The sequence below is a fragment of the Haematobia irritans genome, chromosome 3 (assembly GCF_050003625.1).
Source record: "Haematobia irritans isolate KBUSLIRL chromosome 3, ASM5000362v1, whole genome shotgun sequence".
Classification (NCBI taxonomy): domain Eukaryota; kingdom Metazoa; phylum Arthropoda; class Insecta; order Diptera; family Muscidae; genus Haematobia; species Haematobia irritans.
In genome coordinates, this window is record NC_134399.1 from 149,318,297 (window position 1) to 149,333,383 (window position 15,087).

At 31.1% G+C, this 15,087-nt stretch overlaps 1 protein-coding gene across 1 annotated transcript in view; it reads right to left on the minus strand.

Annotated features, from left to right (window-relative positions):
- The window catches only part of cac (calcium voltage-gated channel subunit cacophony), a 289,864-nt gene that overhangs the window by 108,037 nt on the left and 166,740 nt on the right, over positions 1-15,087 (minus strand). Inside the window, exon 19 of the mRNA XM_075299357.1 lies at positions 2,455-2,637. Coding sequence (XP_075155472.1) covers positions 2,455-2,637 — 183 coding nt within the window. The remainder of the gene's footprint in view (positions 1-2,454; positions 2,638-15,087) is intronic.

The window sequence follows — 15,087 nt, forward strand, 5'->3', positions numbered from 1 at the left end:
TAAACCGATCCCCAGATTTGACCTCCGGAGTCTCTTGGAGGGGCAAAATTCATCCGATACGGTTGAAATTTGGTACCTGATGTTAGTTTACGGCCTCTAATAACCATGCAAAAATTGGTCCATATCGGTCCATAATTATATATAGCCCCCATATAAACCGATCCCCAGATTTGACCTCCGGAGCCTCTTGGAAGAGCAAAATTCATCCGATCCAGTTGAAATTTGGTACATGGTGTTAGTATATGGTCTCTAACAACCATGCAAAAATTGGTCCATATCGGTCCATAATTATATATAGTTCCCATATAAACCGTCCCCAGATTTGACGTCCGGAACCTCTTGGAGGAGCAAAAGTCATCCGATACGGTTGAAATTTGGTATATTTTGTCAATATATGGCCTCTAACAGCCATGTAAAAATTGGTCCATATCGGTCTTTAGTTATATATAGCCGATGACTTATTACACAAAAATTGGTCCATATCGCCAAAAACAATCTACCAAAACTTTATTTCCATAGAAAATTTTGTCAAATTTTATTACTATAGAAAGTTTTGTCAAAATTTCATTTCTATAGAAAGTTTTGTCAAAAGATTATTTCTATACAAATGTTTGTCAAAATTTTATTTCCATAGAAAATTTTGTCAAAATTTTATTTCCATAGAAAATTTTGTAATTTACCAAAACTTTATTTCCATAGAAAATTTTGTCAAATTTTATTACTATAGAAAGTTTTGTTAAAATTTCATTTCTATAGAAAGTTTTGTTAAAAGTTTATTTCTATAGAAATGTTTGTCAAAATTTTATTTCTATAGAAAATTTTGTAAAAAATTTATTTCTGTAGAAAATTTTGTCAACATTTTATTTCTATACAAAATTTTGTCAAAATTTCATTTCTATACAAAATTTTTGTCAACATTTTATTTCTATAGAAATTTTTGTCAAAATTGTATTGCTATAGAAAATTTTGTCAACATTTTACTTCCATAGAAAATTTTGTCAACATTTTATTTCTATAGAAAATTTTGTCAAGTTTTTATTTCTATAGAAAATTTTGTCAAATTTTTATTTCTATAGAAAATTTTGTCAAAATTTTATTTCTATAGAAAATTTTGTCAAGGTTTCATTTCTATAGAAAATTTTGTCAAAATTTTATTTCTATAGAAAATTTTGTCAAACTAGATTATATACGTATTTAATCGGCCTTTTTTTGTTTAATATATACCCCGTATGGGCTAACTTACAATTTAGAAGACAGTGTTAAAAAGTTTTACGATACCTTGCCATCGGCAAGTGTTATCGCAACCCAAGTAATTCGATTGTGGATGACAGCCTTTAGTAGAAGTTCCTACGCAATCCACGGTGGAGGGTACATAAGATTCGGCCTGGCCGAACTTACGGCCGTATATACTTGTTTTTTTTTTATATATTTTTTTATCTATCTGGTTCTGCATATGTTATTGTAAGAAAAATTCTAAAACGATTTGAATTTGGAAAATTTACTATTGATTAAAACTGTACATTTCTACTACATATAAAGAAAAAAATATGACCAATATTTTTCCAACTAAAATTTTAATTGATTGGTAAAAAATTTTACAGTTACAAATTTAATTATTTTAACAATTTTTTTTAATCAATTCTTGGGATCAATTCATTTTTTAATTGGACTTAGTGATTGATACTATAATATCTGTGGATCAATTATTTTTATTCGACAGTTTTAAAATGCGCATTTTATCCTTGTGTTCATTCCCATATTATTCACAATATATATCTAAGTAATAAAATTATAAACTAATCGTGTTTTTTTCCTATTGAAAATATTTCCGTTAATAGTGGTCTCCAAAAATATATAGCTAATGAAAAAATAAGCTATGCCCTTTATTAGAAAAATAAAACTATATCAATTTTGCTAGTCAAAATTGAATAGATATAGCTAACACCTAGAGTCGATAAATAACTCGTTGAATAATATATCGCTAAAGAATTTTAACCCTAGACACTAATAATGTGTATATATATATATATTTTTTTTTTTTCTTTCATTGAACTATATTCAATATTTTCATTATTATTCTATTTCTTTAAAATTATATTGGAAATATAACCAAAGAAAGCAAAACTGAAATGCTTAAAATATAATAGAAGATATGTTGAAAAAATATAAATTTAAATGTAAAATAAATCATAAGGGAATATTTCATTAAACCAAATAAATTTTAAGTTAAGATCAAGTAAACAATTCATTAAAATAAAGAGATTTAGTTTTAAAATTTTTATTTAATAAATTTTAATTTTAATGGTAGTAATTATTTGATTTAAAGAAATACTCCCCATTGTTATAGGAAATTATAAACAAACAAAAAATATATTTCTCTTTTTTTTTGTCATATTTTATATATAAATATCAATAGATTTTTAATTTAATTACAATAATGGAACAACAACTTACCTGCATACCAATAATGGCATAGATAAAAAATAACATGGCTATCAAAAGACAGACATATGGAAGTGCTTTGAATGATTGTACGAATGTCCACAGCAGAATACGTATCGTGTATCCTTGACGGAGCAGTTTGATAAGACGCGCCGCACGAAATAAACGCAGGAAGCCAACGTTGATTGAGTTCGACTGTAAAATATTTTTGGTCATATTGCAAGTGTATGCACATACACATACACGCGTACGCAAAGGAGAGAGGTATCGGGAAAATATTACATTTTTGTTTTGTTGTAGAAAATTGAATGAAGAAGAAAAAGGAAAAGGAAATAAGAATACAAACAATTAGCCGATTTTAATTTTGGTTAAGTGTTCTTTTGTTTCTGTTATTGTTGGTGTGTTTTTTCTTGCAAGTGTTAAAATGTTTTTTTTTTTTGGTTTTTTACATTAAAAGAAAATTGTCTCAAAAATAGAATTACTGTTAGTTAAAGATTTTGATAAGAAAAGTTTTTGGTTTGAATTTTGGATTTGGTTCAATAGTTTGTTTTACTATACTTTTAATTTTTAACTAATTAAGGCATAACACAAGAAATTAGGAAGAAATGTTATACAAAGAATTTTTTCTTAGAGGGGGCAAGGGCAAAAAAATAATACAAAAAAATATCAAACGATGTTTTATTTAAATTAAATCCAATGTTAAATTTTTTTTCGAACTTCAATTTACAGTTGTCTATAAATTGAATGGAAACTAATATTAAATAAAAATTATAAAAAATAAGATAATTTCTAATTAATTTTTTTTTAATTTTCGACTAATATCAATTGTCAACTAATATCAATTTAAAATCAATTTATAGTGGTCTATAAATTGAATGGAAACTAATATTAAATTAAAATTATAAAAAATAAGATAATTTCTAATTCATTTTTTTTTTAATTTTCAACTAATATCAATTGTCAACATCAATTGTCGAGATTTGGTTTGATTTCAAAAAAAAAAAAAAAAACAAATAATATTAAAAAAAAAAAATAAAATTTTTATAAAATTATAATAAAGGACTAATGGATATTGTAATAGGAAACAGTTTTTGTACAATGGGATCCTATAGAGGAATTATTCAAAACGGGAAAGGCTTAAGGTTATATGGGATATCATTGATCAAAATTTAAGAAAATATTTTGAAGAACAAAAATTTCATTTATCTTCAGGGGGGAATATGTGTACAATTAAGAACAGAATTAGTAGTAGTAATAGTAGAAGAAGAAGTTATAGAATATAATGGGATAGGAAGGATTTTATTATCATCAATATTACAGTTTGCCATTTGCAATTCAATAGTAGTAATAGTAGTAAGAGAAGTAGTATAGCTTAGAAATTAGTGGTGACAGAGGAAGAAGTTAGGTTAGTTTTACAGAGGCGTAACAGTCACAGAGAGAGATAAAGGGGGGTTAGTATGGGTTTTCTTTGTTAAAAAAATTCTTACAAAAGATCACAAATTACAATTAAGCTTTAAAATTCAGATCCAAATAAAAATCATATGTAGGGCCAATGCAAGAGAGTTTCTTCTTAACTAATGTTTATCAAAACTAAGGATTATTTTCCAAAAAAAAATATTATAATAAAATTCATTTTAAAGAAAACAAAAACTGATTTGGAAATAATTGCTTTGAGCAAAATATAAAACATAATTTTTTTTACACTAATTTACAATTTATGCCAATTTTATTTTAAAATAAATACCTAATTTTTAACTAATGCTTTTCTATTGTATATATGGTGAACTGTTTAGGGATTTTATATTTACATTGGTGATAGTTAGATACAAGTTTTCTCGGCCTTCATCTTGAGGAACCAAATTAAACTTTCCCATCAGAGATGTTCATTGACAAGTCAGGTACTAAAATTGTTGCAGGTCAATTAAGAAATTCAAAAGAAGATATGCTGCACGCAAAAAAATTCTTTCCTCCCAAACAAAATTTTAGACAAATAGAGTTTTCTACATGCTTTTCGTAGTCAGGATATTTGTTTGGAAGAAAAGTATATACTTTTTGTGATAAATGTTGATTCTTTTACAGGATCTAAAACCAATTTCATAAAAAACTAACTCAACAAATTGGTTTATTAATTTTCTGGCTAATTGGATCCTCACCCCTCCTATCATTTTAGTTCTTAGCACCTTTTTCAGTTAATTGCCATGGAGCTTTTGTCTTCAATTGATATTAAGTTATGGCAGGGAGATTTCGATGTATTATTCCCCAGCTAAAGTGTCGATCTATACTCCCACTCAAAGACTTTGGCTTATTATTTCTAATTAGAACTTCAAATTGTAGTTCCCCCACTGAGACTTCGAATTAAAAAAAAAAATATTTTGTACTGCATGTATTAATACTTCGTTAAGGCTAGTTTGTTGAACTTGAGTTGGTTTCTGGATGTCATGAAGGTTAAAAGAGACAAAAATCTTCGAGGATGTGTGAGTTTGGTACTTGGGAAATCAAAGATGATATCAGAGTAGTATTTAATGGCTTTTAATTATAATCCTAGGGAGTTTCCACATCGTAGAGCATGTAGATACTCCGTAGAGACGACGGTGCACTGGTATACACCAAATATCAAGTAACAGTGGACTATCAACATGCTATAAAGAAGGTCCTATCGGTCGAAAACTGATTATCATTTTTTTCTGGTATATCTACATCGATCATCTATGACAAGGTTAGGTTGTTTCAGACACACTTTGACTATTCAGTCCATTGCGATACCACAGTGCTCAACTTCTGTCGAATCGCCAAGTGCTGCCCGATTCCATGTTGACAAATGACCTTCTTTTTATAGCCGAATCTGAACGGCGTTTCACATTGCGCTCAAACCACTTACATACGAGTTTTAATCAGGGATGGAAAATACAATTTTTAAGAAAGTACAAAAAAGGTACTTTTTACTAAATTTCAACAAAAATTTCACTGGAAAATTATTGTCAAGAGACTAAATTTTAAAGAAAATAAAATTTTACAAAAATTTTCTATAGAAATAAAATTTTGCAAAAAAAATCTGTAGAAAAAAAATGTTGCAAAATTTTTTCTATAGAAATAAAATTTTGCAAAAATTTCCTATAGAAATAAAATTAGTACAAAATTTTCAATTGAAATAAAATTTTGACAAAATTTTCTATAAAAATAAAATTTTGCAAAAATTCTATATAGAAATAAAATTTTGACAACATTTTCTACCGAAATAAAAAATCGATAATATAGAATCGCATTCTTTTTTCGACTAAAACATTCTTGAAGTTCAATAAAATCCTGTTTTGACTATGTCTTTTACAAAATCGAGATTTTCTTCCCACATGAACATGTCTGTTTTGCCATATTTGTAAAAGACTATTAGCAAATAAGGTTGATAAAGACTTTCTCAAAATATTAAAATATTTTGTCAAAGCTATTGTACCATAAATCTGATATCGACTCAAAAATGTCTACACAAAACGTACTTAATCATTCGCGGGGGTACTACGGTACTGACCGGGGTGAAAAAGTATTGAAAAAAGTACTATAGTACTGCATTTTCCATCCCTGGTTTTAATACACTCAGAAATGTAATCAGTATTACTGGGAGGAGATAATTAGGGTTTTCTTTTTCCCGGACTTTTTGCATTCCCGGGAAAGCGGGAATTTCTTCCCGGCATCCCGGTCAAATGGAAACCTGCTTTAATATGAAATACATTTAGACATTTGAATAAATTAGAAATCGCCTAAAGCTACGGTTATAAGGCTCTCCCTGGACAACTAACAATATATATTATGTTTGTTCTCTTACATCAGCCATAAATCATACTAAAATACGAAATATTTTTAATACAAAACATTTTGACAATGGTTAAGGCAGTCTCTTTCGGTATAGTTTTCGGAAGAACACAATTAATATAGTGGTATTTTTTTGGAACACTAAAAAACTGTTTGGAAATAAAAGAAACTTATTTCGATTTCACCATCGTTAAACGGGGTCAATAAATGCACATGTTCAGTCATTATTCCCAAAAGGGAAACACTACCATGTAATACGGCATTCACATTACTCTCCCAAAATCCACTTTAACTAGATTTCAGTTGTCGTATGCCCTATAAATAAGGGCTTTAAAGCCCAATTTTAATAGATTTCAAGCCTAATGTGCATAAGGTATAAATTTGAAATTAAAGTAACTATCTCAAAAAAGGTTGGAATTTTCTTATTTCTTAAAAAACATCCTTGCAATAATTTTGAAATTATGCAATTGCCAACGTGGGTTGCCATAAGGTTAAATGTCCCGTCGTTTTTAAAAGTTTACTCAGTCTACAAGTCTATCGGAATGTCGGTTTACAGAAATATGACAATCATAAATTAGGAAGTGCAAACTTATTTTTAACAATTCTGGATTAGAACCCACAACTATGTATATTCCAAACGGCAACTACTACGACTTGTTACCATAGTTATTCACATTACACTTCTAAAATCCACTTTAACTAGATTTCAACTGTCATTTGCCATATAAAATCCTCTATTATACATAAAATATTGTAAAGAAGAATTCCCGCACTTCATTCCCGGGAAAGCGGGAGCGAAAAAATAGAAATTCCCGGGATCCTGTTCCCGAAAAAAAACCCTAGAGATAATGCAACGCTGAAAAATTGGTAGGCAAGACGGGCATCCTCATCATTGCCCCTCGATGGCTCTCAGGAGTTCATACTAAAGGGTGATTTGTTAAGAGCTTGATAACTTTTTTTTAAAAAAAAACGCATAAAATTTGCAAAATCTCATCGGTTCTTTATTTGAAACGTTAGATTGGTCCATGACATTTACCTTTTGAAGATAAATTCATTTAAATGTTGACCGCGGCTGCGTCTTAGGTGGTCCATTCGGAAAGTCCAATTTTGGGCAACTTTTTCGAGCATTTCGGCCGGAATAGCCCGAATTTCTTCGGAAATGTTGTCTTCCAAAGCTGGAATAGTTGCTGGCTTATTTCTGTAGACTTTAGACTTGACGTAGCCCCACAAAAAATAGTCTAAAGGCGTAAAATCGCATGATCTTGGTGGCCAACTTACCGGTCCATTTCTTGAGATGAATTGTTCTCCGAAGTTTTCCCTCAAAATGGCCATAGAATCGCGAGCTGTGTGGCATGTAGCGCCATCTTGTTGAAACCACATGTCAACCAAGTTCAGTTCTTCCATTTTTGGCAACAAAAAGTTTGTTAGCATCGAACGATAGCGATCGCCATTCACCGTAACGTTGCGTCCAACAGCATCTTTGAAAAAACACGGTCCAATGATTCCACCAGCGTACAAACCACACCAAACAGTGCATTTTTCGGGATGCATGGGCAGTTCTTGAACGGCTTCTGGTTGCTCTTCACTCCAAATGCGGCAATTTTGCTTATTTACGTAGCCATTCAACCAGAAATGAGCCTCATCGCTGAACAAAATTTGTCGATAAAAAAGCGGATTTTCTGCCAACTTTTCTAGGGCCCATTCACTGAAAATTCGACGTTGTGGCTCGTTAGTAAGTCTATTCATGATGAAATGTCAAAGCATACTGAGCATCTTTCTCTTTGACACCATGTCTGAAATCCCACGTGATCTGTCAAATACTAATGCATGAAAATCCTAACCTCAAAAGAATCACCCTTTATATCGAATTATTTGGCTTATTCAAGACTAAACTATGCAGAGAGAGAGTCGGACAGACGGACAATACTAAACCAGAAATTGAATGGGACAATAACTTTTGATATAAGATATGGTAGCAGGACGTACTAGTAATCTGATTATATTATTAACTTCCCCGTAAAAGGTGTTGCGAGAAAAGGGAATGAAAATGTTCCTTTTTGGATCCTGAAGTGGTGCAGATTCAGATCATGAGATTTTCATCGGATCTTCATAGGTCATATATCTTCATTTCAGGCAACCGCGCCTTTGATCCGATGTGATATTACTTGAGTATTTCGGACTGCAGTTTTAGATATTAAACTTTTTCTTTACTTTTACGGTTCCTTTCCCCATGTAAAGACGTGTCGGTATTAATTAAAATATTCCAATTCAATATTAATTGAAAAATTCCTAGTAAGCCTAGAAATGGATCAGTAGAATTTTTAAATTATTTCCATTTCCTTGGCCGGTTCCAAAGATTTTGTCTTTACACCAATAAGTGTGGTATTGACTCTGGGCAAAAAACGAGAATTGAAGTAAAGAAAACCTTTAAGACACAATTCTCTCTCAAATTTTAGTTTTGCATACTTGACACTAGGAAACAGATATGGATTTGTCGTTTTTTATACCCTCCACCACACTGTGGAACAGGGTATTATAAGTTAGTGCATATGTTTGCAACACCCAGAAGGAGACGAGATAGACACATGGCGTCTTTGGCAAAAATGCTCAGGGTGGGCTCCTGAGTCGATATAGTCATGTCCGTCTGTCTGTGAACACATTTTTGTAATCAAAGTCTAGATCGCAGTTTTAGTCCAATCGACTTCAAATTTGGCACAAGTATGTGTTCGGCTCAGAATAGAACCCTAGTTCAGATTTAGATATAGCTCCCATATATATCTTCCGCCCGATATTGACTTATGTAGCCCCAGAAGCCAGAGTTTTACCCTAATTTGATTAAAATTTTGCACAAGAAGAACAATTAGTACTATAGTCAAGTGTGCTAAATTTTATTGAAATCGGTTCAGATTTAGATATAGCTCCCATATATATCGTTCGCCCGATTTTCACTCATATGACCACAGTGGCCAATCTTTTACCCCGATTTACGTGAAATTTTGCACAGGGAGTAGAATTACCATAGTCGCTATGCGTGCCAAATTTGGTTGAAATCGGTTCAGATTTAGATATAGCTCCCATATATAGCTGTCGCCCGATTTACATTCATATGACCACAGAGGCCAATTTTTTACTCCGATTTAGTTGAAATTTTGCACAGGGAGTAGAATTAGCATTGTAGCTATGCGTGCCAAATTTGGTTGAAATCGGTTAAGATTTAGATATAGCTCTCATGTATATGTTTTTCTGATTTCGACAAAAATGGTAAAAATACCAACATTTTCCTTGTAAAATCGCCACTGCTTAGTCGAGAAGTTGTAAAAATGACTCTAATTTTCCTGAACTTCTAATACATATATATCGAGCGATAAATCATAAGTAAACTTTTGCGAAGTTTCCTTAATATTGCTTCAGATTGAAATGTTTCCAATATTTTTTATTAACATTGTGTTCCACCCTAGTGCATTAGCCGACTTAAATGTTGAGTCTATAGATTTTGTAGAAGTCTATCAAAATCTGTCCAGATCGAGTGATATTTAAATGTATGTATTTGGGACAAACCTTCATATATATCACCCAACACATTTGACGGATCGAAAATTTAGATCTACAAAGGGTGCAGGGTATAATATAGTCGGCCCCGCCCGACTTTAGACTTTCCTTACTTGTTTATTTCTCATTTTGCTTCATCTTGAGTTTCCTAATTCAGAATCCACTTCAAGTAGTATGCTATGTCTCAAGTAACATGTCAAAAGACATCTCCTATTTTTGAATGCTTTTCAGCTTTGTAGTCAGATAGAAAATGTCAATTAATTTTACTCGTAAGATCAGTTTTCCATTTTGCAAAAAACCAAGTTAACCTTACACAAACTAATTTTCCTTTTATGTTAACATATCCATTTTTCAGTCGAATAAGACGAGCATTTTTAAATGTTCATTACAAAAAAACTTACGGTACTGTCAAATATTTAACAGCAAACAAACATTTGTAGCTCAATTTGGATATTTAACATCAGAACATTATTAAATAATTTGACAATACTCTTACGAAGACCTTCAAAATTTTTTTGCTAAGTTATATTTAAAATAGATGTTATTTTAACTATGGAAAATAAAATAAAATTGAACAAATGATGAATAACCGATTAGAACCGGTAACCATTTAAGCCGATTACTTCATATCTTCAGAATCCTTGGAATATCGCTAATTAATAATAAAGTTTAACGTTGACGATTATATTGTGCTCAGAATTATGTTACAAGCAATTATTTGAATTTCTTTCTTTATAAAAAATATGCGTCTGAGGCTCTGTGTAGATCCTCGCCTTGAGAGATACATCTAAGCAATTCACCATATACACTTTATTTTATACTTTCTTATGCCAATTATTTGGAAACTATATTATTTTATACGGGTGATTTATTTCATAATAGAAATAAAATATATTAAATTATCACTAAAATACACCATCAATAAAACATAATAATAGTAATTAGATAGGATATTTCTATTTTCGCTAGAGTTTGTTTGATTTGTAATATCATTCATCGGAAAAGTTTTAAAATGTATGCCATAATGAGTGATTATTTGTAGTACCACCCGTTCACATACACGCACGGAAAATGATATTAAAAATCGTCAATGTTTCAGAAATGACCAAAATATTTTACACATCAGCAGCTATCCGACGATATTTACATAATATCTCATCATATCATGTCAGATGTCAACTAATGATAGGACGTATACCGCCTCGCAGTATGGCCTCACAGCTTTATTTATAGTTAGATTTTTATTTTATTTATAGTCAAGCAATTGAAGTATTATTTCAAAAATGTACTTCAATCATTCTATAATATTCATTTGTTTCTTTTTTTTAACTTTTTCACTTAATTCTAATTATAGGCATATATATTTTTTATGATTTTTTGTTTTTTTTTTTGATAGAATATTGCATAGAAGGGTGATATCATATTATTATCTAAGATAACTAAATATTACAAAAAAAGCATAAACCAAAATATATTATGAATTGTTACTTAAAATTATTGATAGTTAATTATGATAGTTAAATCTAATTTGGTGATGTGTAGGTCAATAGTTTTCAAGAGTCTAAAAAGGTCGTAGGAGATATTACTTCTAATAAAATAAAAATGAAATTGAATGTTTTTGTTTTTTTTTTATTAATCAATATTCTAAGGACCAAACCCCACCCATTGATTCTAGTCTAATGAAAATGAGGAAGAGCGTTGTTTTAATGAAAAACAAAAAATGTATACGAAAAACTTTTATTGCAATTTTTGGGTTAGTCACGAAAACACACAGAATTTCTAGGATACGTTATGAAAATATCGTAATAATTTTAGCGAATATAAAAATCATGGCATCTAAAAAATTATTAAATGAAATTAATATTTCATTTATTCTTGCATTATTTTTTATCTTTACCCAGCAAAAAAATTTGGAAGTTCTTCCAAAGGCACAACTTAAAAAGAACTTCCAGAAGATGTATTCCCAATGATGTTTTTTATTTAAACTACACAAGAAGTTCTTTTCATTAAATTTTTTATAACATGTTTTTTTCATATTTTTAATGGGTAACATTAACTTTTTTGTTTCAAATTGGTTAAAAGTAGTTTAAGAATTCATAAAATGGTACAAATTATTTAAATTTTGTCGAAAAAATGCTAAATCCAATCTGAAAAAATTGTGAATCTTTGAAAACATTTGAGGCCAAACGTTTCAGACAAGCGTTGGAATCCATTAAAAATTATAAAAAGTTATAAAAATTATTTATTTGACAAAATATCACAGAATTTTTTAATTTACACCCAAAACATTGAATTCGGATCACACCTAAAGTAGTGATGCAAATTCAGTGCACAGGCTATTGAAATGGAGGACTTCCGTCCTATGACAAGCCCATGTTAAATTCATCGCTTCTGCGTCAATTTTCCGGATCCAAAAAGAACATTTTTATTACTTTTTTTGCGACACTTTGTTTGCTGGGTAATTAATATAGTCATTATACTCAACAAAAGAGGATACTAAAGGAAATTTAACTTCATTTTAGTTCATGAAAATTAATAGGTTTGTTTAAAGTTTTCTTCATATTAATAAGTTTTTATTTACTTTAGTTAAATGAACTAAAGCAGAGAAAAAAATTACTCATGCATGAAGCATAAAATTTTAAAAACTTCAATTTCCCCCAAAAGTATAGAGTTTCCTTTGTTTTTAATTTTTTCCTTCAAAATAATTTTTTTAATAAGTAAACAAAAAAATAATTATGTAGAATAAATTTTCTTGAATTTGTCGCAAAATATTTACTTAACTCTAATTTTAATTTATTTTCATTCCAAAAAATTCATTTGTTCGTAGTTAAATTTTATTATTTTTGGTGACATTTTCCACAGCCCAATGAAATTTTCCTTTCTTTAAGTGTGATTCAAACATTTTATGAACTAAACGTGGGTACAAATTTCAATGACCGTACCCAAAAGTTCAATATGAACTAAAGCAGAAGAAAACTTTTGTACGATTTTCAAAAACTGTTATATGGTTAACATGACTATGATTTGGCTCCAATGATTTTTTCGTTACTTGTAGTTCCTGTTTCCTTCTATGGGAGCGGGTATTTCGTGAATTGTAGTTAAAACGTAAGGATTACTGCGTGGTTAATATCCCAGCGAAAAAGCGTCAAGTAGTGAAATGTTCTTTTTGGATTCGGAAGTAGTGCCAAATTGGCGTGGAAGCGATGAATTAAACATAGGTTATGTTAGGTTAGGTGGTAGCCCGATGTAACAGGCTCACTTAGACTATTCAGTCCATTGTGATACCAGATTGGTGAGCTTCTCTTTTATCACTGAGTGCTGCCCGATTCCATGTTAAGCTCAATGACAAGGGACCTCCTTTTTATAGCCGAGTCCGAACGGCGTTCGAAATTGCAGTGAAACCATTTAGAGAAGCTTAGAAACCCTCAGAAATGTCACCAGCATTACTGAGGTGGGATAATCCAAAAACTTTTTGGTGTTCGGTCGAAGCAGGAATCGGACCCACGACCTTGTATATGCAAGACTGGCATGCTAACCATTGCACCACGGTGGCTCCCATGAATTAAACATAGATTTGTCATAGGACACATGCCCACCAGTTCAACAGCATTAGTTCTTCAGATGTGATGCTATTTCAGTTCGGCCAGGCCGAATCTTATGTACCCTCCACCATGGATTGCGTAGAAACTTCTACTAAAGACGGTCATCCACAATTAAATTAAATGGCAAGGCATCTTAAAACTTCTTAACATGATCTTCTAAATTGTAAGTTAGTCCATGCGGGATATATATTAGGCAAAACAAAGGCCGATTAAATACATATATATTCAATTCTTGATCGGTATATACAGGGAAGAAATAATTACGAACCGATATGAACTTTTGTGCGGTAATTATAAAGCCAGAATTGAAATATGGGGGTCGCTTTATATGGGGGCTATATACAATTATGAACATGATTGTACCAAAAATGGCAGATTTTATACTGTTTGGTAGATTGGTAGAAATCTTGATGTTTTGGAAGATCTTGAAAAATATTCCTCTCCAACTAAGAGGTGCTTCATAAATTTCCTATAGAAATAAAAATTTGACAAAATTTTCTACAGAAATTAAACTCTGGAAAAATTTTTATAGAAATAAAATTTTCACAAAATTTTCTAAAGAAATATATTTCTAGCAAAATTTTCTATAGAAATTATGTTTTGACAAAATTTCTAAAGAAATAAAATGATGAAAAAATGTTCTATGGCAATAAAATTTTGGCAGATTATTTTTGGCTCGAGTGGGTGAACCGAAAAGGCCAATTGTTCTGTGATTGGGGTTCGGTTTATCTCGGGGCTATATATGACTACAGCTTGATATGGACCAATTTTGGCATGGTTGTTATCGGTCATATACTAGCGCAATGTACCAAATTTTAACCGAATCGGATGAAATTTGCTCCTTCAAGAGGCACCGGAGGTCAAATCTGGGGATCGGTATATATGGGGGCTATATATAATTATGAACCGATGTGGACCAATTTTTGCATGGTTGTTAGAGACTATATACCAACACTATGTACAAAATTTCAGCCGTATCGGATCCAATTTGCTTCTCCTTGAGGCTCTGCAAACCAAATCTGGGGATTGGTTTATATGGGGGCTATATAATTATGCACCGATGTCCACCAATTTTTCCATGGTTGTCATATACCATATACTTACACTATGTACACAATTTCAGCCGGATCAGATCCAATTTGCTTCTCTTTGAGGCTCCGCAAACCAAATCTGGGGATTGGTTTATATGGGGGCTATATATATATAATTATGGACCGATGTGGACCAATTTTTGCATGGTTGTTAGAGACTTTATAGAAACACTATGTACAACATTTCAGCAAACCAATCTCTGGTGATCGGTTTATATAGGGGCTATATATAATTATGTACCGATGAGGTCCAATTTTTCCATGGTTGTTAGAGACCATATACGAACACTATGTACAAAATTTCAGCCGGATCGGATCCACTTTGCTTCTATTTGAGGCTCCGCAAGCCAAATCAGGGGATCGGTTTATATGGGGGCTATATAGAATTATGAACCGATGTGGTCCAATTTTTGCATGGTTGTTAGAGACCATGTAATAACACCAAGTACCAAATTTCAGCCGGATCGGATGAAATTTGCTTCTCTTAGAGGATCCGCAAGCCAAATCGGGGGATCGGTTTATATGGGGGCTATATAGAATTATGAACCGATGTGGTCCAATTTTTGCATGGTTGTTAGAGACCATATAACAACACCATG